The sequence below is a fragment of the Onychostoma macrolepis genome, chromosome 08 (genome assembly GCF_012432095.1).
Source record: "Onychostoma macrolepis isolate SWU-2019 chromosome 08, ASM1243209v1, whole genome shotgun sequence".
NCBI classification, from domain to species: domain Eukaryota; kingdom Metazoa; phylum Chordata; class Actinopteri; order Cypriniformes; family Cyprinidae; genus Onychostoma; species Onychostoma macrolepis.
Genome location: NC_081162.1, coordinates 23,663,597 through 23,689,557, shown reverse-complemented (window position 1 = coordinate 23,689,557; position 25,961 = coordinate 23,663,597). Strand labels below are relative to the sequence as shown.

The following is a 25,961-nucleotide window of genomic DNA, read 5'->3' as shown; positions in this document are numbered from 1 at the left end:
AGCTCCTTGAAATGCCCTGAAACACACTGAGGGACAGAATAGGACCACCACACGTATGAGACTGGTGGAATTCCTTCCTGTGACTTTCATGTGACGTCAAACGACAGTGTTAAATTACAGACAGTCTCAAAGGGATAGTTCACAAAACATATAAAAAAAAAAAAAATAAAAAAAAAACCTCTCATCTTGTTCTAAACCGGCATGACAGTGTTATTTTAGTATTATTTAAATACTATTATAGTATTTATTACTATTTTGAATTAGCTTCATTTTTTAGCGTTTTTAGTTTTAATTATTTCACGTTTTAGTGTTTTCACATTTTATGAGTTTTTGTTAGTTTTTTTTCTGTTTAGCCTTAATTTATATTTCAGTTTTAGTTTTTCGTAATGTTAGTACAATAGTATTGCACTTTTGGTTCTTTAGTACTATTTTTAGCTTTAGTACTTGAACTTAAATTAGTTTCGATTAGTTGTCAAGGCACATTTGTAATTTTCGTTTAAGTCTTACGGCCAGATTTACTAAACGGCAAATTAGCGTCAGAGTGCAATTCCATAAAAGTGCCGATGGGAGGGGAAAATTCTGCGGGCTATTTAATGACAAGGTGTACATTAAAGAACATGGAAACAACATCTAATTTCCATAATGACCAGCAGAAATCTACATTTTACCGCTTTTTTGGGGTGTTAAATAATGTCGCAAATACCAGTGAATTGACGAGTGCAAATCTTAGTAGGTAAATCGGGTTGCGTGACTTATTTAAATACTCTCCTCCCATAAATTTACCGATAGAAAGGGAAACTCCTATTTAAAAAGGTGAGTCGCAAGAATAGCTGTCCACAGCTTTTCAGCTCTAATTTCCCACTGTTTGTCTTTAGTAAATCCTGACATGAGAAATGAGAGTTTGCGCTGGCAAATATTTTATTTTATTTCAGCTTTATTTCAATTATCCAAAATGATTTTTAATAGCTTTATTTAACAATAACAACCCTGATGACTTTTTGGGTTCTCTGGAACAAGTTTAGTAAATACAGTGTTTTTGTCTGTACAGTGAATGCTGTTTTTAACCTCATTGCTAAAACATTCATGTTGGTATTAGCTGGTCTTTTCGGCACATCTTTAAGTAAAAATAAATAGTTTTAGTACAATAGTAAAACGTTTTGTTACTCTTTCCACAGTCCAACACCAGCAGCCCTCAGTCCCAGCGTCCTGCTGACCTTTCGGACGACGAGGTCAGTGAGCTCTTCCAGAGACTTGCCGAGGTCCAGCAGGAGAAGTGGATGCTGGAGGAGAAGGTATGACGTTGTAACCATTATTGTAGTCTCATGTTACTAGGAAAAGTTGAACTCTTGTGGAAAAGCCCAGGTTTGCAGTACTGCACCAAACCTTCACCCGTCCAGTTCTACTGTGTACTCCATAGGGGGCTGTAAGTGCTGAATTGTGTCTCTGGATCATGAAATATGCATGCAGGTATTGATGTTTTCACATTTTAATCGATCGGTCTCGGTTAGTAACTATTGGAATGGAAATATGTAGTTAGGGCTTTGACGAGTTACATCACCCTTTCTGCTTCAAAGAGACGTAATACTGTAAGCTCAAACATGTCAGTGCCTGTCACATCAAACTTATCTCATAACTCATCTGGATTTCACAGAATGTCATATATGAAGGTTGTTTTAATTTAACTTTAAGATTAAATATAAAATAGTTGATACATTTGTTTAAATTTATGTTTGTGTTTAAATTAATATAAAATAAATTTCAATTATTAATGTAATCTATTTATATAGTAAATAATTAATTTATTTTTTCACTCATATACACCACCATTGAAGTTTGGGCATAGTCAGATTTAATTAATTTTTTTTCTTTCAAAGAAACTAATACTTTTACTCATCAAGGATGAATTAAACTTTTAGAAAGTTTTCAAGTGAATGCTATTCTTTTGAAATTTCTAATTAAGCAGCACTATTTTCACCTTTGATCAAAATATGAAATGTTTCTTGAGCACTAAATCAGTGCCCACTGATTTCTGAAGGATCATGTGACATTGAAGACTGGAGTAATGATGCTGAAAATTCAGTTTTGCATCACAGGAATAAATTACATTTAAAAAAAAAAAAAAGTTATTTTAAGTTGAAATAATATTTCGCAATATTATTATTTTTACTGTCCTTTTGATCAAATAAATGCCACCTTGACGAGCAGAAGAGACTTCTTTCAAAAACATTCAAAAATCTTACAGACTATTAATTTTTTTTTCACGTTATCATAAAGATTATTTATATAGCTGAAATAATGTCTTTTCAGTCAAAGTAAATAGACTAACATTGTTGTGAGATTAATTTATAGCAAAATTGACTAAAATGAATGAATATCGCATGATATTGACTGGATTTATACAGCATTTTTTTTTAAAAGCTAAAGTCAGTCACAGTGGCAGTGATCACAGTGTCCACACCTGTGTGCTTTCGTTTCAGGTTTATCACACTGTGTGTGGCAGTTTATTGCAGATCTTATCTTTGTGCTCTCTGTTCAGGTGAAACACTTGGAGGTCAGCTGCGCCTCAATGGCCGATGACATCTGTAAAAAGAGTGCCATTATTGAGACGTACGTCATGGACAGCCGAAGAGGTAAGCAGCTTTCTCTCTCCCTCTTTGTCATTGTTCACATCCTCAGATGTGCTTGTTTTCTGAAAGCACCTGATGTTTAGGCTTACAGATGAGGTCAGGTGATAGGTGATACTGATTAAGTATCAAACATGTGGTTGTCACTTTGTTGTGTCAGCACGGATAAAGACCCTACACTATTCAATAGTACAGGTTTGTTAAAAATGAAGGGTTCTTTAGAATGATACAGAGATCCAATTTTCCTCTTTTATTGTACAGTATGTGTTTTTTTTGTTCTATTTTTATATCTGCACTCATACTTGCATTAAGTACAGCTGAATGTTTTATTGGTCCTATTTATAATGCTACTATTTTGGTGCCATTGTACAGTTCTTAGGTATTCTTTGAAAAAGCACTTTGCAGCTTAAAATAATATTAAACTTTTTTTAATGTAAGGGAGTTATGAGTGCAGACTACTGTGTTTTATTCTTATGTTGCTTTTTAATGGAATGGAATATACTCATGGAATATACTGTCTATACTTTAAGTGAACATAAACATTGACCTCAAGAACAGATTGAGTCTCTTTCTATCTAGTTGCAGTAGTTTTTGCTTTGGTGATTTATAAAATCATTTGGTGAGAATATCATTACTGGGGTTCATTGGTATTCATGATTAATCAATAGTTAATTGTGTTCTGGCAGTAGAATGAGACAGTGCTAAATGTAATGGCAAGATATGAGGAAGCATCTTTTCATAAATAGTCTTGGAGTACATTTCTCAGCAAAAATACCTGGACTAAAGTACAAGCTCCATCGAGGCAGAGCAAAAGTTTATTTGCTACCGTCACTAATTTCAACATAAACATATTTTGTTTCATTTGGTTGCCAAGGCATTTCTCATTTAAGTTTATGTTTTTCATCTAATATTTATATTGTATTTCAGCTTTATTTCAGTTAACGAATATTGAGTGCCACATGTCTTTCTGAAACGGATGGTTTTTCTGTAGTGACGGACTGGTCAATAGCTTAACGTTAAATGAATGTTGCCTTAAATTTGTCTTTATTATTATAGGTGTTGCACAGAAAGTTATCTATAACTTTCCAGTAAAATTCCAGTACAAGTCACTTTTCCAGTGGACTGAACACTGTTCTGACACATCATGACCTGTTTTTAGAATTTGGAACCATCCAGAGCAACTTTTGACAGCTTGGTTTGCTTGTGTGCATGAAAAAAGTCAAACTCAATAATATTGGCAGGGATTTTCTCATAGAAGTTTGGTCTAAAGCACTGGATTTCTGCAACTCACAAAGATCTTGTAAAAAAAAAAACATTTCAGTCTACTGAGAAAATAGCACCGGTACTTTCCAACTGCCATAGAGCCTTAAACTGGAAGCCCATCCTTAGCCCATCCAACAGAAACTTTAGATTTATATAAAAGTTAGACTTATATAAAGTTTTATATTTGTATATTTGTGACACTTACGTTTCAGTTTGTTAATATTGCTTAATGCATCATGAGCTAACAATGAATAATACTTTTATTAATCCATCTTAATGTTATTTTTATGTACAGGCGCTGGTCATATAATTAGAATATCATCAAAAAGTTGATTTATTTCATCAATTCCATTCAAAAAGTGAAACTTGTAAATTATATTCATTCATTACACACAGACTGACATATTTCAAATGTTTATTTCTTTTAATTTTGATGATTAGAGCTTACAGCTCATGAAAGTCAAAAATCAGTATCTCAAAATATTAGAATATTACTTAAGACCAATACAAAGAAAGGACTTTTAGAAATCTTGGCCAACTGAAAAGTATGAAAATGAAAAGTATGAGCATGTACAGCACTCAATACTTAGTTGGGGCTCCTTTTGCCTGAATTACTGCAGCAATGCGGCGTGGCATGGAGTCGATCAGTCTGTGGCACTGCTCAGGTGTTATGAGAGCCCAGGTTGCTCTGATAGTGGCCTTCAGCTCATCTGCATTGTTGGGTCTGGTGTCTCTCATCTTCCTCTTGACAATACCCCATGGATTCTCTATGGGGTTCAGGTCAGGCGAGTTTGCTGGCCAATCAAGCACAGTAACACTATGGTCATTGAACCAGCTTTTGGTACCTTTGGCAGTGTGTGCAGGTGCCAAGTCCTGCTGGAAAATGAAATCAGCATCTCCATAAAGCTTGTCAACAGAAGGAAGCATGAAGTGCTCTAAAATTTCCTGGTAGATGGCTGCGTTGACTGTGGACATCAGAAAACACAGTGGACCAACACCAGCAGATGACATGGCAGCCCAAACCATCACTGACTGTGGAAACTTAACACTGGACTTCACATGGATTCTGTGCCTCTCCACTCTTCCTTCAGACTCTGGGACCTTGATTTCCAAATGAAATGTAAAATTTACTTTCATCTGAAAAGAGGACTTTGGACCACTGAGCAACAGTCCAGTTCTTTTCTCCACAGCCCAGGTAAGATGCTTCTGGCGTTGTCTCTGGTTCAGAAGTGGCTTGGTAGCCCTTTTCCTGAAGGCGTCTGGCGTGGTGACTCTTGATGCACTGACTCCAGCTTCAGTTCTCTCCTTGTGAAGCTCTCACAAGTGTTTGAATCGGCTTTGCTTGACTGTATTCTCAAGCTTGCAGTCATCCCTGTTGCTTGTGCACCTTTTCCTACCAAAATTCTTCCTTCCAGTCAACTTTGCATTTAATATGCTTTGATACAGCACTCTGTAAACAGCCACACCTTTCAGTAATGACCTTCTGTGACTTACCCTCTTTGTGGAGGTGTCAATGTTCGTCTTCTGGATCATTGCCAAGTCAGCAGTCTTCCCCATTATTGTGGTTTCAAAGAACAAGAGATACCCAGAATTTATACTGTAGGGATGGTCATTTATTCAAACTCAAATGTAAATATTCTAATATTTTGAGATACTGATTTTTGACTTTCATGAGCTGTAAGCTCTAATCATCAAAATTAAAATAAATAAACATTTGAAATATATCAGTCTGTGTGTAATGAATGAATATAATATACAAGTTTCACTTTTTGAATGGAATTAGTGAAATAAATCAACTTTTTGATGATATTCTAATTATATGACCAGCACCTGTATATGAATGCATTTTAACATTTCAAGTTGTACTGTATAAATTACCATTAGCCAGCATATTATGAACAAACATGAATTTGCAAAAGAATAATGTTTATAAATGAACATTGATTGTATTGTAAAGTGTTACCGTCCACCCATCTGCAGTCCATTATGACGGTTGTCAAGGTTTCTTGTACTGCAGTGTCACATGACCGATTTCCACCTTCTCTATGACCCTTTTGAATTAAATGGGCTGTATAGTATAACCTGAGTAATTCATACCATTTTTCTGCAGCCCAAGCAAAGTAGCTGAATACTAAGGTGGGTCTTATGTTAATGAGCTTGAGGTTGTGACATCATAGCCATGAAGATTTCTGAGCTAAACGGGCAGAATCTTAATTAAGCTACTGGTCTATCTGTTTCTGAATGGGCAAATACATAATTTACATATTTGCTTGCAGCTTATCTGTGTGTCCTGCAAGCTGCAGCAGCATAAAGAGTCTGTGATTATCATTTCAAACCTTTTTTTTTGCCTCATTTAAAGCAAGGCTCCTCTTGTGTTTCCAGAGTGGAGGTGGTAATGTTGCGTCTTCCTGTCTTTTCCCCTCATGTGTTTTCCTGTTTTAATTTCATGACTGACTGATTTAACATTTAATGGCAGACTAGATTCCATTAAGGCTGGTGTCGTCTAATTGTAAATATTGTGCTATAAAAGTTTAAGATCTCTGCTCCTTTGGAGTGTCGGGAGAGCTTACAAAACAAGCTTGCTCATGTAAAGACACTTTTTTTGCCCATTACAGATATCCGTAGAGGGGTGAAGGTTGAGAAGATTGTTTGGAAACAGTGGTTTAGTATTACAATCTATATAAACTCTGAAAGAATGTGATGTATGTGCCCATATTCCATTTATACTATTCATCGCAGCCCAATGTGATTTTTAATGTGGTTGCAATTCTCCTGTTTAACCGTTTTCATCTGGTTCAGGTCTAAACAGGATAGGCTTTCTGAATAGCATTGGAAATGATCCTTCATCTCCTACAATAATTGAGGATAGACCCAGGGAGATGTAAAAATGGGGAGGTGGAGACTCCATAGAAAAATGAAGAAAGGATGCAGAAGGTAGCAGCACTAGATGAGAGCTGACATTAGCAGGATGTAAATGATTCAGAATGCCGACATGCCTCAGTGAACCCAACACTCATCCTCAATAATGCAGCAGAAAGACTGAGCACCTCTCTTGTCTCCTCTCCTCCGTCCTCTCTCCCCTCCCTCTATTTTATCCTTACACCAGTGCGGCTCGCCGTAAATTCATGCCAGTGATATAACAAATGAAACAGTGCGACATTTTATCTCAGACGTAGCCTGTTGAGTCAGTAGCGATTTCCGTTGTCTCCAATGTGTTGAGGAAATGGCAAGTCAGGAAGCACCTTAGATAAGCCAGATGTATGTCACCTTGGGGATATTGTTGACCATTCACTTGCCAGAACTTTCTGCAATATTCCTCCCTTCCAATTGGGGATTTTGTAGAAGGTGCTGCGGATTGTTAAAGACACAAGAGTTATTCCAGATGTCTGGCGTGCGACATGGCATCAGTCCCACGAACCCCAATTTTCACAAATCCTGAAAATTGCAACCATTAAGCAGCAGTGGGCAAATATGTATGAATGTTTCAGTCAGTACCCGTTTCAGTTGTCGCCAGTTTGTTGAGGAAATGGCAAGTCAGGAAGCGGCTCATTTGTATGCCACCTTGGGTGTATTGTTGACCCTTTACTTGCCAGATCTTTCCGCAGCATTCTTTTTCCGTCAAAGCGGGGATTGCCTCGAAGATTCTGCGGATTGTAAAAAGCACAACAGTTTTCCCAAATGTTTGGCCTGTGACATTACGCAAATCAGTCCCACAACTCTGCAGTATTTCAGGGCACATGCTCCTGGCAATGCAACCCTAGGATCATCTCGTATTCGTTAGGACAAATGCTGAAAATGTCATCCGTTAAGCAGCGGTAGGCGATATGATTGTTTTTCTGTAGCGCTCAGCACGTGTGTGATGTAAGACAGCTGTAGGATGGTTTATTTGCGCAGCCTCCACTAACCAGCCATTCAGCAACATGCCGCAGTCATGTGTGCACAGCCTTCGCTCCGCCTAAGTGCTGCTGGAAGAAGTCAGCTGGGGTGAGACGCCACTGCAGTCTGGAAACCCTCTGCCTGTCTACTTGCACCCTGTTTTAGGCCTCTACCGAAGCGTGAAGTAAGCTAACCTCTCAGTGTACTCTAGCTTCTTCCTGCTGCATCATTTAAGGAAGAAACTATCCTTATCGTGTGCCCTATAGCTCCAGAACCCACTGAGATAATGGGAGTGAATGTGAGTCACAGCAGAATTATTTTTCTTCCCTCTACAAGCAAATTTGGTCCACTTTAGAGCGAATTACACCACCGGGAGTGGGTGCTAATGGGCACTCTGCTTGCCGAGGTTGCAAGACCAAATATGTGAAGAACAGATCATCAATATCAACACAGATCCCTCAAAAGAAGTTACATCTGTAACTGGGAATAACAGACGGCTGCAAACAGTTGCGATCCTTGTTGTCGAGATGAAATTGCCTGTTCTCCCCCTGGCAGAGGTTTCAGTTAAGTGTCGTGTCTCCAGTGAGAGATGGCTGAGAGGTTGCAGTCACTGTGCAGGATCTGCCAGTTTGACTGATCCAAGACTGCTGACTCCTGCACCGGCCTGAGGAGATTCCCAATGAGCCTTGCTAAGAAGTGGCCAGTGTTTCTGTGGGATTCACATGGTAAATGTATGCTTGCTGTTATCTTGCGTTGGTGCTTCAAAGCCTGAAGAGGACATTCTTCAAGGCCAAGCTCTGGTTGGTGTGATATTCCGCTGTAACTATGTCCACCTATCTTTTTCTTCCCACATGCAGTAGGCAATTTTCGCTTGAAATCCACTATTAAGTACCAGAGTTGTGCGGAATTCAGAGTTGAAGAATTGGCTTCCTTCAAATTCGTGAGTTAGAATTTGAATTAAATTAGTTCCCCCAAAAATGAAAATGCTGTTAGTAATTACTCACCCTCATGTTGTTCCAAATCCCGTTGTTCATCTTCAGAACACAAATTAAGATATTTGATGAAATCCAAGAGCTTTCTGACCCTGCATAATCGTGAACACGCATCAAAGACTGACACGGAAGAGAAGAAATTGTTGAATAAAGCCGTTATTTTTGTTTTCTTTGCACAAAAAGTATTCTTGTAGCTTCATAAAATTATGGTTGAACCACTGATGTCACATGGACTATTACAATGATCTCCTTACTACTATTAATTTGCGCATGGTATTAACGTTGCTGTCTATGGAATATCTCAATTTGTGTTCTGAAGATGAATGAAGGTCTTGCGGGTTTGGAACAACATGAAGGTGAGTAGTTAATAACAGAATTTTCATTTTTGGGTGAACTATCCCTTAAAATCTCATTTTGTTAAAAAAAAAAAAAGTGAGAAAATCGTATCATGAAACCAGTTTTCTGAATCGTATTCATAGCTTTCAGTCACGTGACTGGCTCGAAGACTTGGAGGGCAAAACATCCATAGAGCTGCAGCACAAGCCTGTCAATTTTCCATCTGTTTCCCAGCCACAAATATTTAGATCACCTCTCAAAAGAATAAAACAAAGGTATGTGAACAAAATGCAAACTTTGCACATTGCGTTTATATTCTGGCTTCATCTGCTTGCCTGTACAAAATATACATCATCAATAAGGTGTTTACTAAAATTCGCCTTTTAATATCTGCGTTTTAATACATTACTATTTAATGCAAACTGCGTAAAAATAACTCGGTCAGTGGAGCAAAGCTTCGTTTTGCCCTCCAGGTGGGCGTTCCTATAAGGGTGTGATGTCACGTGAAAACTATCAATAGCATTGTGAGTTGAGTGAATCGTTACATCCCTAATCCTTCGGTTTAATTTCAAGTCTTTAATTTAAAGTCTTTTAAAGCTTTTTCCAAAATGGTTTCAACATTTAAAATTTGTCTTGTTCTATTCTGACCATAGTTTCCTTTCAATTTCAGGTGATTTTTATTCTACTTTCCTACAATCAAAATTGATTGCTACCTAAATTTAAATTAATTTTGTAGTCAGTAACTGAATTGGAATTTAAAAGGCATTTTCGATTCAATTCTTAATGCTACACAACCCCGTCAAATCCCACTTCGTTCTGTGCAGGTTGTGACCTCAGCACTGTTCTGACGTAGTCCAGCCGAGCGTGTGATCAGGGATCCCCTGAGTCGTGAGTCAGGAACATCTGCGTGCCTTTAGTGCACCTTCCATCCAGCTTCTTCGTTTGCTTCCATGACTTGGCTTCTTAGGTTCACATGCCCTGCTGGTCCGTCTGCAAGAGCGCCTGGCGCCATTCCACACCTTTGAAAACCATCAGCCTGGCATTTTCCAGCCATTAGAGCAGGGAGTCCTCTTTGTAAATCTCCTTTGTGGATTTATCAATGTCTCCATAGAGTGCTCGCCCCCTACGCTTCAGCAAATTAGAATTAATGACACTGATCAATATAGAAGAAATACTGGTTACAGACAGGTGTGTGCGTTTTTCCGTTTGCAATGTCATTAGTACAAACATTGATGTTGCCATCGAAGGATTCGCTCGCCTTGTTCCCTAAAGAGTCAGATGCATTAACTTTAGCGCGAGTTATTTGTACTGGGAAGGAATTACGCCATGGAGAAAGGAGACACTGCAACATCACAAGATGAAGCCTGTGTTTTCCCTAATGTAAATGTTAATAGAATTCTAATGAAGCAATGCATTGGTTGCAATGGGCTATTTGGCTGCTATGCTAAGCAGTGGATATTGGAAAAGGACACAAGTAAAAAAAATAAAAATAAAAAAGATTCAGTACTGCGACATGAAACTGCTAATTTTATGCAATCTCCTTTCCATTATGGTTGCATCAGAGATATTATAGTTATAATTTTAATTTTAGTTTAGTAATTTGTCCTTTCAATGTAATGTAGTTGTTGTCATTTTACATTGTTTATCATTGTTTGTTTTTGAATTTTTATTTTATTATGTTAAGTTGTTGTGTTAACTGGTATCATTTAAAGCATTTAATGCCAAAATATTTGGCTGCTATCCAGTGGCATTTTCTTTTATTATGCACAGATTGTAGAGTTGTAACAATCTCTAGTTTTATATGTTACCATTTTTAAACCCTAAAATTAATTTATGGCTATACTGTTTTTTATTATTATTAGTTGGGTTCTGAGTCATGAAAATATGTATCGTAAAGTTAATTTCAGTTTTTCTTAGTAAAATTATTATTTTTTTTTTTTTTTTTTTCAAATGTTTTCAATTAGTTTAAGCTATAAGTTTTCATTAACCATAACTAGGGCCCTATGAAATCTGTTTTATTTTTTCCCAAATTCCGTTTTATTTTTTTTCCAAATTCCATTTCTGTTGAAATTTTTCTAGACTTTGTTTTTATAGATAAATTAAATGTAAATCAAAAAGCGTGTCTAATTAATTTAAATCATCAAACTTTCAATATTAAACAGCATTTACATTACATTTTTAAGGCCCTATGAAATGTGTTTTTATTTTTCTCAAACTCTGTTTCCATTCATTTTCTGGATTCCATTTTAATGGTTGCATTAAATTTTCATAATCAAAAGCATCTCTAATAAATTTATTTTTTAATGCTTTTAACTTTAGGTTTCTGTTTGTACATGTTATGATGATAGCTTTTTTTTTTTTTCAAACAAGAAACCGTAAGATGCTCATGAAGTGACTCGGAGCAGTTCTGGAGATTTTGTGTTCACAAAATCATATATTGAGGCAATAGCGTGCTTTTAGTATGTGTCTAGTAAATAGTATTTTGTAGCTTAATATTCACATACTTATCCATACAAAATTTGGCAAATTCCGTGACATTCCGCATTATACAGTAAATTCTGTTTTTATGACTGGATTTTGCGATTCCGTCTGTGTTTTCTGTATCACTGTATAACACACAGCAATACTGTATCCATTTGACGTTTTAAAGCTGCAAATATTCACCGGCCATAGTGTTCAGCTAATGCTTCTGTGGTAAGCTGACAAGGTTAATTATCTTATAGTCCAGATAAAGAGCAAAGACTGCGCTTTGCACCTTGTGGTGTTTACTGTCAGGCTTCAGGGGCGAGGCAAATGTCATTCATGGACTTCAACGCTTAAAGCCATGCATTCAAAGGTTGAACAGGCCTCTGGGGGGTGAAGTTAACATCTCAATTAGCAACGGTGCGTCACGTTCTACTTCATTTTCGTGGCTCTGGGCTATGGCATCGGCTCACCGCGACCAGCGATGCTTGTGTGCTGCGCTAATGTTAAACACGTGTGAGACTCTTCTGTTAGCCACACATATACGCTATTCTTGCGCCAATCTAATAAGGTTAAAGAGGCGTGAGATTGCTAGTGCTTAGCTTGATATACTGTGAGGTAGCAACGCATTAAGCTCCTCAGCTAACTGTGTCATGGCCTGTCATGAGAACAGGTCGCTTGAGCAACTTAATGTTTTAAAAATCCAGGTTACTGTGTGCACCACTTGATATGCATAATACGGTTCCTGACACATATATAATCGGTTCTTTTTTATTACTAAAGTGGCAGCTATAGCCGGGGAAATTAAACTTTTGACGTTTTTAATAGTGTTTTTCGATTTTATCTTAGCTTTTGCTACTTTTTTTTTTTTTTACTCTTGCTTAGTTTTTCTTCAACAAAATTCTGCTCCTGTCCCCCTTTTTTGGCATCATTGCAGGCCGAACCACTTACTATACAGCATAAATGTATTTTAATTTTTATCTATACAGCATACAGAATCAATTTTAACTTCTTTTTCTTAGAAATTTTAGTTTTCTTATTTTATACTTTTTGTTTTATAGACTTTATATTTCTTTCTAAATATATTTTTGTACCCATTTAGTATTTGTACTTTCGATATTTGTACTATTATGAAAAGTAAATGCTGTTTAAGAAAAATAATTTATTATTATTTTATTCTAAAAGTATATTTGTTTCTTCAGACATTTATAGTTTATTTAACTGTAGCATTTGTTTTAATTTTAGTAAGTTATTGTGTTAACATATACAACTAGCTGCGTTAAATTTCTTCACAATATATTCTGTCCCCAAAAATTTTTATATTTTTAACATTTTTATTTTATGTTAGAGTTATAAAATGTATTTTATTTTCAGATTTTCCTTCTTTTCAAATTTTTTATGTATTTATTTTTTTAAGGTTAAATTATTTTTATTTTTATTTCAGGGAACAAAGATGTTTTCATTTAGTAACACTTAACTATAGCATAATAACATAATAAAACATGTATTTGCCTTCACAGAGATTTTATTGGAAATTGCATTTAAACGCAAAAGTTAATGCTGTTGAAGAAAAAGATCCATTTTTAATATTTTATTCTAAAAGTATATTTGTTTCTTAAGATGTGTATAGTTTATTTACTTTTAGTATTTGTTTGAATTTTACCAAGTTAGTGTGTTTACTGATATGATATAAATAGCTGCGTTAAACTTCTTTACAAAATATTCTGTCCCCAAAAAAATAAAATAATTTTTATATTTTTTATTTTCTGATAGTTTTGGAGTAATAAGTGTTTTATTTGTATTTTATTTTTATTTCAGTCAAGAAAGATATTTTCATGTCTTTTTTTACGTAATAAAACGTATTTGCCTCCACAAAGATTTTAATGGAAACTGCATTTAAACACCCGCAGGAAGTGGCACATTTCCCATGTGCTCCATCATCAGACCACAGGTGTAAGAGGTTATTTGACAGCACCGTTTAGGGACACGCTGCTGAGCTGACCTTGAATGTCTCCACTCACCCAGATGAAGTGAAAACCGAGAAAGAAGCATCCCGATCGAACTTATTGCTTTTGCCCTTGACACGCAGAGGCTGGCCAGCTCGATTCCCTGTCCTCCCTCAGAGGAAAAACTCCACTAAACTATCTGACAGTTCACCAGGAACCTGACAACATCTTAGTAGCCTGGCTTTAAGCAGACAACCCAGTACCTCAGCTCTTCCGCTCACTCGCCTCCATTAATCATCAATTAAGCAACATCTTTCATTTTTTAACACACCACCTTGTCCAGTTACAACCCCACACCGATGTCCCCTACTTACGGTCACTTCCGTGGTTGCGTGTTACTGTCATGAACCCTGTCGACAGACCTTGTCAGAGTTGCCTTTAACTTGACTCCATCCTTACTGTCAGTCTCTCTACTTTAACCAGGGTTTGAATTTCCTGAAAGCTAGAATTCATTCTCGGCGCCTTTATTTGCCAGCTTTAAGACGTGCACAGCTTTTCGTCAAACCTACGGATGATTGCACTCGAGGTGCTCGTAAATGTTGTGGCGTTCGAAATGTTTTCCTCCAAACGCAAGCACTCTGTATTCACTCAGCAGACACTAATGGCCCCCTGATAGAGATCATCTTTATTCATGGATGTTGAGGCATTACTGGGGAAAACATGGTTAAAAAGCACAGGCCGTAGTGATAGAATCAGGGGTGCAAACTTGTCACCTTTCGGCGGAATTCGCTGTTTTCACCTTGAAATAGGTTATTCACGTGAATCGTGTAGATCTGTAAAAAAAAAATTTAATGGGGGGGGGGGTCGTATCTGCGTGTCACCTGTAGCGTTTTTTCCCCTGTTGGCAAAGGAATGGACCCGCCCTACTCTGCCTCTGATTGGCTTACCTTAATGTCCTTTCCCTCAACCAACCGATCTCACTCCTGAAGCCTAACTTTTAGACGCTGCAGGCATGCTATCCATATTTCCAGAGGCTACGTAAAACGTGTAGGAACAAGCTAACGGCAAGCAACTTATGACCGAATGAAGAATGTGCATCAGTGTGTTTTTTCTTTTTTCCGTTTTATTTCATTTATGAAGGTGATGTAAACTGAATAATTATATATTCTATTATAATTATATAATAATATTGTGTGTAGGCTATGTAACTTATATAGTTTTCATTTTATTCATTTCGACAACTTTACTGACACTGCATATGGTCTTTGGCTGCGTCCATTGCATCCGACACGTTTTTTCACGGACACGCCGCCAAATCGGCTTCGGGGCTTAAAGAAAATTTCAAGTTTCCCACTCGTAATAACGACTTTGTGGTGGCGTTCATGTGCGTTCAACTCGTACATGTATCTGACATGACTGTAACAGCCTATTTCAAGACGGAGAAACACCTCGCGTTTAGCCCGGCAGCTGCTTCAATAATTCGAGTGCTGAAATAAAGATTTACAGTGGTTTATTTGCCCTGACTAAGTTTGTGTATCTTAACAACAGTCCTTGTTGAGTTGTCGCTCAAACGTCTTTTAATCATATAAAGGTGTTTATCCTTGAATGGTGCACTGCAAAAAATGTTTTGAGAATGTTTTTGTCTTGTTTCTAGTATCTAGTAGTTTCTTGTTTCCAAATATCTAAAAATTCTTAAATCAAAAAGCATTTTTTAGACAAGTAAAAATTGTCTTGTTTTCAGAAAAAAAATTGTCAAAATTAAGTGAGTTTTTCCTTAAAGCGAGCAAAATAATCTTATTTCAAACCGAAAACAAGATTATTTTGACTTTTTTTTTTCTGGAAAAAAAATTATTTGATTTAAGAATTATTAGACTAATTATTAGACTAGAATTATTAGATTATTTGGACTGGAAACAAGACAGAAAAATGTAAGAAAAGCATTTTTAGCAGTGTGTAACATTTTCTCCCTATAAAGCACTTTGACTTGCCATTGTGTGTGAAATGTGCTATGTGAATTGTCAATTAACTTGCCCTTAGTTTTCACACACCTGTGTGTGTGTGTGTGTGTGTGTGTGTTGGGGGTGTTTGTCACCTTTTTCACCCCTGACGAGTTTGCACCCCTGAGAATGTTTGCTTTCTCTAAAATTGCACCTTTTTCCACTCTCTTTCTCTCAGATGTATCCGGAGGAGGTGCAGTGGCCCATGGTGCTCAGGGTGAACGTGGAGGTTTGAGTTCTGTGCTGAGGGACTTGGTAAAACCTGGAGACGAGAACCTGCGCGAGATGAACAAAAAGCTGCAGAACATGCTGGAAGAGCAACTGACAAAGAACATGCACCTACAGAAGGTAAAGAGAGGGAAGGCCAGCTGTTTGGGGTGGGAAAGACAAGCTTTTATGATCAAGGTCAGTTTAGGTTGTATGTAAAACCTTCCTTTGAAAGGCGCTTTTAGGCCCTACAAGAAAGCTCAGTAGATATCAAAATTTGAACATTACAACAAAATAAACACAAAAAATCTCGCCATAAATTTTTGAAGTTTTCCTTATCATTGCAGGGCTTCCAAAGACAGCACTCTATTGTAATTTGTCGCCTTTTTATATTCTTTATGTTCTGCAATTAAGTTATACAACATTTTATTTTATTTTGTTTATTTTACTTGTTTATTTGGTTTTGTTGTTGCTTCTTATTTCATTTAATAATTTTTTGTTTTGTTTGACCTTTATATTTCTTTTGAAATGTAAGGTTAACCTTTAATGGAAATTTATAAAATATATAAAATAAGACTACAAAAATATAGTCTCTTATGCTGACCAAGGCTGCATTTATTCAGTTAAAGTACAGTAAAAATGGCAATATTGTTAAATATTATTACAATATAAAGGAATTATTTCTCTCTTTTTTTTAATTTATTTTTATTTTTTGCAATTAAATCAGCCTGAACCACTTTTAACTTTTATTTTATTTTATTTTTTATTGTCTTTCTTTTCTAAAAAGCAAATGCTGTTTAAGCAAAAGATCAAATTTAAATACTTTGTTGCAATACTCCATTTTACGCATTCTGCAGAATTCTACACAAAGTGCAAGTGCAAAAAAAGTGCAGATTTTAAGTGGGTTCTATTAACAATGGCCAAGTTCCTTGGCATATCTTTGATTCGAAAAAAGTGAGACTTGCATTTGATGCTTCATGGGGAATAAAGAGCTGAACCGTGTTGAGCAATGACTCATTCAGGTGAGTAGAGGTGAAGTGACCATGAGTTTTCCACCTGCTAGAGAAAAAGGTGACTGCAGTCGCTCTGACAGCGTGATTGGCAGACTGTGTGATCACACATTTGCGTGTGTGTGTGTGTAGGTGGCTTGCTGTCATACGGTCCGGAGACTCCACTGAGAGGTCTTATTCATCAGCAAGCAGAGGGTGGGCATGTTGTTAATGCTAAAACGTTTCTAGGAGCAGGAATAGAAAGTGCACGTCAGGCAGCCAGCAGGGTGATGCGTTTGATGGGATTACACCATCACACAGATTGACTAATGACAATTAACCTCTCACACCCCTCTTGATATTTCCAGAGCCGCACATCGTTAATGGCTGGTTTGTTCCTGTAGTGAAGCCATGTGTTGGTTTGTTTGAGTTATATTAAAAACTATAATATGTGCTGTAATATTAAAGCCAACGAACACACTGCAGCTAAATTCAGTTGTCAGTTCACCTTGTACTCCTTAATCGCGTTCTGTACACACATAATTCACTAAAATACGGGAGTGACAACCGCATTAACTCCCGAAAAATACAGGTAGTGACAACCAATTCTGTGCAGAGTGTACAGAACTGAACTGAACAACTAGTTGTTAATGACGTATTTAAACGTCTTCGTTTGTAAGTGAGATGCAAAAAAATAACAGTGAAAGAAGTCTTAGCACATTTTTGACATGGGGCTCGTTGCGTTCACGAGCCCTGCGGTAAATAGGAAATCTTCATAGGAAAACAAAAAAAACAACAAAGGACAAGCACAAAAAACACTAAAACACCCAAATGCTTTGTTTTATAACACCAAAAAAATCATACATCTCATATCCGCAACAGACCACTTTATTAACTCCATAAAGTGCCTAGCTTTATGAGCTAAGACCAAACAACATGCCTAAAAGCGCTTGTAAATATGAGGACATGGCAACACTGCAAGGCAGCGCTTTCTAAAGCAGCCTCCCAAGCATAAACAAAACGAAAAAGAGTCTTTATCCAAAAAATGGCAGGTAAGTAACAAACGGCTACATTTTAATTCACTCCAACAAGACGCCAAAATGTTGCTATGGTTATAAATGCGGGAGTGACTGCTGTTCTGTACACACATGGAACGATAATTTACGGGATTAACTCCCGCATTTAAATGCAGTTGTCACTCCTGAAACCTGCAGTGTGTACGTGGCCAAGCTACATTTATTTGATTGAAAAAATACAGTAAAAACAGTCACACTGTGTGAAATATATATATATATATTTTTTTTTTTTTTTTTTTTTTTTTTTTCTATTTGAATACATTTTAAAATACAATTATTCCTGTGGTGACAAAGCTGAATTTGACACTAAAACATGACACTAAAAACTAAAGAAATATCTAAATATGAAAATTCAGCTTTGCCATCTTTGGATAAAAGCGTCTGCTAAATGGTATATATCACAATGTGCTTATTTTTGGCTGGAAACTAAACCCAAAAATGTCTTAAAGATTATACAACCACATAGTAAAGTCTATTTTTGTATAATCCAGTGATTTAAATAAATAACAAATGAAAGGTACTTTATTTTTATTCCTCTCTGTTTAAATTGAACTGGGTGGATGCAAACCAAAAGACAATTCATATCAAATGAATAAGTCTGAAATCAGTGCAAAAGCAGCGGCTTCACGTTATGTAAGTGTCGAGTTAAAAACAAAAGACTCGCAACAGTAATACATTATACATTTGATTGGATGAGCCACGTTCAGAGACGTTATATGCACACCTGCCACTTCACATTCGTTACCTTCTTTATTAATGCACCAATGTGTGATGCATGGTGCTTTGTTTTGTGAATGTGAATAAAATCCTTACTGAGTGGGCGTTTGAGCCGATATGAGGCCCGGAGACAGTCTGAATGTTGGCGGAGTGCATCTTGTGTGTGAGTGTGTGTGTGTTGGTGCCCAGGGGGAGTTGTAGGTTACAAAAACACCCTGCCTTAACCTTGGCAGAGACAAACTATGCAAACTAAGACCAAGATGGAGTGATGATCCCTCTGCAAAGCTTGGCCATAACTAAGAACAGAAAGTTTCCTGCAACACAAACCTTTCTAAATCGATTCACAAACATTTGGAGAAGCTTATGAAGGATCTAGTCTGGTCCGCCTTAGCGGTGGTCATGTTTGCAGTTTGACGCTTAAAAATGGATAGTTCCAACTTTAAGATAATGTTTGGTTGAAGCTGTAATATGCACACACCTGTAAACTTTGGCAGAGTAATAGTTTTATTTGATTATCATCATTACTAAATGTAGTTATTTTGTAGTGGTGCTTCATAGCTAAAAGCCTTAGCAATATATATATATCATCATGATAGATATATATATATATATATATATATATCATGATGATAATTGAATTTTTAGTCATCTTCATGCTTTGGATTACATGCACTTACAGTAGACGTGTTGAATGCTGCAGCTTGTGTTGTTGTGGATGGTGTTCGATACAGACACGCGGTGGAAAACGATCCTGCAGGCTGCTGCAGCAGCGATTGCCCGTGATGCGTCTCGCTCGTTAACAGCCGATTAAGTGCTCGTTTTTCCTGCAGACAAGATGAGAAAAATATGGAGATGCGTAAAATACAATGAGTTCGATCTACAGCAGTCCAAGACATGCTACAAAGCTTCCTGTTTTTCTCTCTCTGCAGTTACATAGCCACTGTGTTAAAACAGTCTTATGAGCTAGTTTGATAAATTAGGTAATCAGTCTTATTTTTCGGATTCAAATTGGGCTAATCTACCTTTTTGCAACTGACTTTAAAAGGTTATGCAATGTAAAAAATTAAAAGTTGACCTAACTTAAAATTTACTCAACTTTGGACCAAGTTGTTCACTCAACCCAAGTCACTGAGTAAAGTCACATGTCTCTTTTTTTTGTTCAGCTAACACAGTTTTGTTAGTTAAAAAGACTTGTAATGCTGTAATTATGTTCTGTGAACGTTTTTACTTGTTTACAAATGACAAACATTAATGGATAAGTTAGTCTAATAAGCAGACAATATTGTCTTTGTTTGTAAGACAACTTACAAGACTAAGATATCCAGAAAACAGACAAAAGTGGTTGAACATACTCTAGGCCTCAAAACTAGACACTAACCTCAAGAACGGTGGCAATCAACAAATGTTAAAAAGATGAGCACTTTACATCACAGTATAACAAATAACTAACAATAATGATAAAACAACAACAAAAAAGTTTAAATGAAATCAGAAAACAGCAAGACAATAATCCTATAACAGTAACTGCATAATTTATTCATGCTGCAATGCATGCTTGGAACTCAGAGACTTAACATTTCAACAATATGAAATTCTTTGTTTAGACAACTGTGTTTGACTAGTTGGGACAACATTTGGGGTAATTTTGTTGGTCTGACAAGGGTTTTTATGTAGTTTCAAGAAAATAGCATTTTTTAGTATATGAGACTGGAGTTGCATTTTTTACAGTGTGAGCAGTATTGAGGAAAACAAATTAGATGACTAAATTTTAATACTAGTCTAAGCAGTTTATGCAACCAGCCTGATAATTTTAAAAGGCTGAAAGTCATGATATCTAAGTGACATTGCACCCCAAAAATATAAAATATAATATAAAAATAAAATATGAAATACATTTTGTATAAAAAATTAATATAACAATATAAATAATAACTAAAGAAAATGAAGCCTGTTTTTTTTAAGCATGTTTTTTTTTGTAATGTAACATTTTCATGACAATTATGCAACCCAGTTTTCATTTTTATTGCCTCATTTTCATTTTATTAGACTTTTTAAAACAATTTTCAATAATCTCAGTGATATTATCATTAGATTGTCATTACTGTAATACAGTATTTTTGCAGTAACAAAATCTGTTGTAACATTTGCTTGACATTGTCATTGCCAAAATACAGTATTTTTACAGCAATACAATTTTTACAATTTAAGTTTTTATTTATATTTACATAAAGCAGTGCAACATGCTACTATAATGTATAAGTATTTTTCATTTAAATTGGTCATTTTACTTTTTTTATTTTATTTTTTAAATATTGTAATGAGAATTGGGGATAATTTCAGTTAAAAATAACAACAAAAGTAACAAGTTTTATGCTAAACAAAATTTACTGTATAATTTTAGATGCATTATACTTTATATAATTGAGATATAGTTTTAATAAGGGTATTTTAATATATATTTAATATAATATTTTTAAAATGTAGTCTGTCTGTTCATTTTGGTGGGAGTTTTGACACACTTTTGCAGAGCAAACTATCAATGGAGAAGCCCTAACTACAGACCAAAATGGCCACCGTCTACTGTTGTGGACTTTGGACGTCTTTTTCTAATCCAGCGAGCAACCACCTTATGAATATTTACCGGCAGTTGGGGCCGCCAGCCCAGAAACAAACAGCCCACTTAATATTTGATGGCTTTTTTGCTTTAGAGTGAGCACACGGGGCATGCAACGCTGCCCCTGCTGTTGTGTGTGTGAGCGTGTGTTTGTTTGTGAGAGAATGAGAGTATAATACCATGTGAGATTGCAGCTGAACTCGGGCCTGACTGCCTAATGGGTCCTTCGTACCTTTCTTCTTTTTAAAACCCACATATTTGGCGGGATATTCTGGGTTGCTTTCAAACTAATGTGTAAAGCTTAGCAGGAGGGAGGAACTGTAAATAAACATTTACAGTATGCAGCTACCACATATTTTCAATAGTGTACTCGCATTTAAATTCTTGGTTTGTCTTGCAGGATCTGGAAGTTTTGTCTCAGGAGATCGTGCGAATGAGTAAAGACGCCACCCCTGCGGAAAACTCCAAAGCCACGGGATAAAACTGGACGCAGTCCACCCGATGATTCAGTACCCTTCTCTTTCTCTTTCTCTCATCTCTTCACGGCTACCAGGAGGAAACTACATCCATCTCGTACAAAGACCTCCAGCAATCTCAGATGTACCCAGGAGCACAGAGGGTCAAACAGTTCAAGTCCATCTGTGATTTACATACTACTGAATGTAACGTAACACTTTACATGTTTGTTTGTCTGTGACGGGAAAGTACTGTTAGAAAAGGGTCCGTCGAGCTAACCCTGGCTGCTTGACATCCGTGAGTGCTCGGGACAGTGGCATGGCCTCGGTGGTCCAAACAGGACCGTTCTACCCACCACTAACTCCCTTGTTCAGGAAAGCGTGTCTAATGTTGGCGTCCTCAAACTGCTCTCACTGTTGTTTTGTATATTTGATTCGCTAAAGACACTTACTGTATGTGTGAATGTGTGTATATGGGGCGTATTTATTCATGCCAGAAAATCCAAATATCATCATGTCTACATCTCTACAGTGTGCTGCTCGTATCTGAAAGAAACTGGCTAAAATCTCAAGTTCTGCAGTTCGTTATATCAAAAAAATTCAGGAAGTTTTCCGGTGAGAGCGTGCATTTAATTGCTGCGATAATTATCGGAGCATTTTTGTGGGGCTCTAAAAATGTTCCCGTGAAGGAAAGCAGCTCCCTGGACTCCCCTCGTTAAGCAGCAATCTCTCCGCAGCTTAACGACTCAATTTGACACCCCTCTGTCTGTCTCAGAACTGACGGCGCTGTTGGGGAACGGACCAATTTCTCACAGCGCGCACTTGACTCCCATGAGAAGCTAGCCGCCTGTTTTAGTGTGTAACACCAGTTTGTTTCGTGCGCGTCGACGCCCTGTCTTTTTTGGTGAATGTTGCGACATGATTCCGCTTTTATGCATTCAGTTTTTGCTAACATTTTAAATTCTGATGCACACAGAAATATTTTATTTGGAGAGTGCAACGTTAATTTAATCAGTGGTCCTCAGACTCCCATGTTTTGGATCCATTGTGTCTTGATGTTAGAGAAGACGGCATATTTCATTTAACGCAAATGAAAGCTCATCGAGTTGGTGAAATATTAGCCTCTTTAATTCGTGTCAAATTAAATATGGCATATGCTCTATTGATCATTTTAGATGCAATGAATATTGACGAATTATTTGTTTAGTTCGTTCCGATTGCTCAACAGAACATAGTAGATTGAACATTTCACGTGAGATTATGGATTCAGCGTCCACTTTATTCCTCAATGGTTCTGTGTTAATTTAGAGATGTATATGTATATTCACCTTGGCAAAATGATGTTTTATGATTTGTGAGATGTGAATGATCAGCAGGTCTTTGCAATGCTTTAAGCTTTATTACGACAACGGTTTGTTTCCATGTTCTTGGCACATGAGCGTGACGTTCGTGCATGGTGTGTTAAATGCCTGTCAAATCCCTGTCTCTGGCTTCTTGAGGAAATCCTGACGGAATGCTTTTCCATATTCCTTTCGTTTATACCATACTGAAGTAGGAAAACGATATTCTTTCATTTCCACAATTGAGGAAACTGACAAATCGATTCACTTAGATGAGTGCACTCAAAAGAATGAAGGATGTTTGCCTTTGAAGCTCAGAGTTGTTTCGTTTTTTTGCCTTTTAGTCTTCTAATCTAATATCTGCCAAACAAGCTCTTCTTTAATTAAGATCATCTTTTAATCATCACTAACTACATGTAAGCAGATACTATTATTAATGTCCGATATCCCACTACATCTCTATGGCTAATATTTATTTATGTGCATTTCATGTCATGTTCAGACTTCCATAACTTGCAGTGATAATAAAGAATGGCTGGAAAAACACTGTCTTGAGTTTCTATGCTTTGTTTACAATGTATATTTTATGCATTTGACAGGTGCTTTTTATTGTATACTATTTTTGTATAAGCACAGGTGTGCCCTGGGAATCAAAACAACGACCGTGGCGATGCAATGACATGCTGTACCTGCTGAGCTAGAGGAATTGCAAATCATACATCACAAAGGTTTTTCCTTTCTTGAAATTTACTGGTTTTATTTAAGAGTATTGCATTACATTTGATTAAAAATAAAGGTTCCAAGAGGGGGTTTTCACAGTGATGCCAAAGAAGAACATTTCAGTGAGCAATTCTTAAAAAAAACATTTTTTCTTTGTGTCATGAACATTATGATAATGTAAAGAACCTTTTGTGCAATCAAAAGATTCATTGGATGTTAAAAGACCTTAAAGGAATCTTCGGTAACACTTTACAATAAGGTTCATTAGTTAACAACATTAGTAAACATGAACTAAAAATGAACAATACTTCTACATAATTTATTAATCTTAGTTTATTTCAGCATTTACTAATGCATTATTAAAATCACAAGTTGTGTTTAACATTAGTTAATTCACTGTGAACTAACATGAATAAACAATGAACAACTGTATTTTCATTAACTAACATTAACAAAGATGAATAAATAGTGTAATAAATGCATTGTTCATTGTTTGTTCATGTTAGTTAATACATTAACTGTTAACAAATGACACCTTATTGTAAAGTGTTACCGAACCATCTATGCCAATAAACTTTATTTTTAAGAATGTAGTTAATAGTTAAGTGAAAAATGAAAATTCTGTTATTATTTACTCACTGTCATGTTCCAAACCAATATGACTCATTTTCTTCTGTGGAACACAGACAAACATCTATAGAACAATGCTTTTATTCAATGACAGTCAACAGCATCCAAAAATAACTTTGGACCTCATTGAATTTCATTGTATGGACAAAGAAAACACTTTTTTTTTCACTATCCTGTTTTGTTTTCCACAGAAGTAAGTCATACAGGTTTGGAACGGTAAATGCTGGTTCCTCCCCAGGTCAGTGGGCTATACACATGAGTACCTCTTTTTCACTGAGTGTTTGTATAATAGATTGGTTAATCTCTCCTCTGAGCACAAGCTGTGTTTACCGCACTATCAATGATGCCTGTAAGAACCGTGTAAACAAATGACACGAATCATTGAGCAGCATTTAATTGGAGCCGTTCAAATACTGCTGTCATCTTTGTCTTCGTCACTGTTCAGTGAGTGTGATCCCTAATCAACACTACATGCTGAAGTGCTCCACTGCTCTGCATTGGGTTTCATCCTTACAATGACCAAAGGCCTCATTAAATAGACAATCCAGGAAGACTTGAAAGGTTTTAAAATTGGGTTTCAGTTTATTATATTCTCATTTACAGAGGTGGACACAACATTGCCACACCAGCCAATGCTGAGTAAATGGAGAAAATTTACTGACCATAAATATTCATGAAACTGTATTTAATGGAAGCTTATCAAAGTAAGAATTTTTTTTTTTTTTAATCTTTAAAATACCTATAAAAATTTTATAAATATAATCTATAAAATCTGTCATCTATCAAAATTACCTTTTAGTTATTTATTTATTTTTTGTAAACAGGCTTCCACTATATTAAAAATGTTCAAAATTATTATTTTATTTTCCTATATTGAAAATTTGAAGTTTTTCCCATATATGTATTTTAAAATATTAAAATGGATTTTTTAAAATATACTATTATAAAAATATTAAATGTTATATGATGATATTTTTCAGTCAAAGCAGTATTTAACTACATTTGAGCAGATCAATTTAGACTAACCACCAATTAAACTGGAGAGGAATTGAACTATTATTATTATAATAAAAGGAACAGCAGAATTTGACAAGATTTTTATTTATTTATTTTCTTTTAATCTTTGGTAACACTTTACTTAAAGCTTTTATATATATATAATGCATAATAAAGGTATTGATAATGTACATTGTAATGTATTACATCTCTCAATAAATAATTGTAACAAGTAAAACTGCATTATAATATTTGACGGTTTGTTAGTCATGTGTTTTAATGCATTAAAATTTTTAGAGATGCAGCGATGATGAATATATTTACTGTAATGTATTATGTCTATGGTTGCAGTTATTTATGAGATCATGCTATACATTATAAGGTGCATAACTAATGCATTGAGAATACTTTTATAATGCATTACATAAATATCATTTTATATGTGGCTAAAAAGTAGATGTAATAAGTTTGCGAAGTTTCAGTGAATATGTGAGTCATTTTCTAACTGGTTTAAATAAACCACTTCACATTGGGTGGTTATTTTGCTACCATTTGGTGCATTAAAATCATTTAATGTAAAGCTATCATTGGATTATCCCTTACGAAATCAATGCAAATGTGGTACAGCTCTTCCTCTGCCAAAAACGGTACTCTTCAGCTCAATTATGAAGTGTTTATTTTATTTAATAGCATAAAATGTGATAAAAGTCAAATCGCTGA

At 35.9% G+C, this 25,961-nt stretch overlaps 1 protein-coding gene across 2 annotated transcripts in view; it reads left to right on the top strand.

The window, feature by feature from the left end:
• gripap1 (GRIP1 associated protein 1) overlaps positions 1 to 23,436 on the top strand; it is a 56,159-nt gene extending 32,723 nt beyond the window's left edge. For both annotated transcript variants that reach the window (XM_058784876.1, XM_058784875.1), the window contains 4 exons: positions 1,176 to 1,292; positions 2,537 to 2,630; positions 15,676 to 15,845; positions 21,501 to 23,436. In XM_058784876.1, coding sequence (XP_058640859.1) covers positions 1,176 to 1,292; positions 2,537 to 2,630; positions 15,676 to 15,845; positions 21,501 to 21,581 — 462 coding nt within the window. In that variant the 3' untranslated portion in view covers positions 21,582 to 23,436. The remainder of the gene's footprint in view (positions 1 to 1,175; positions 1,293 to 2,536; positions 2,631 to 15,675; positions 15,846 to 21,500) is intronic.
• The last annotated feature ends 2,525 nt before the right edge of the window (positions 23,437 to 25,961 follow it).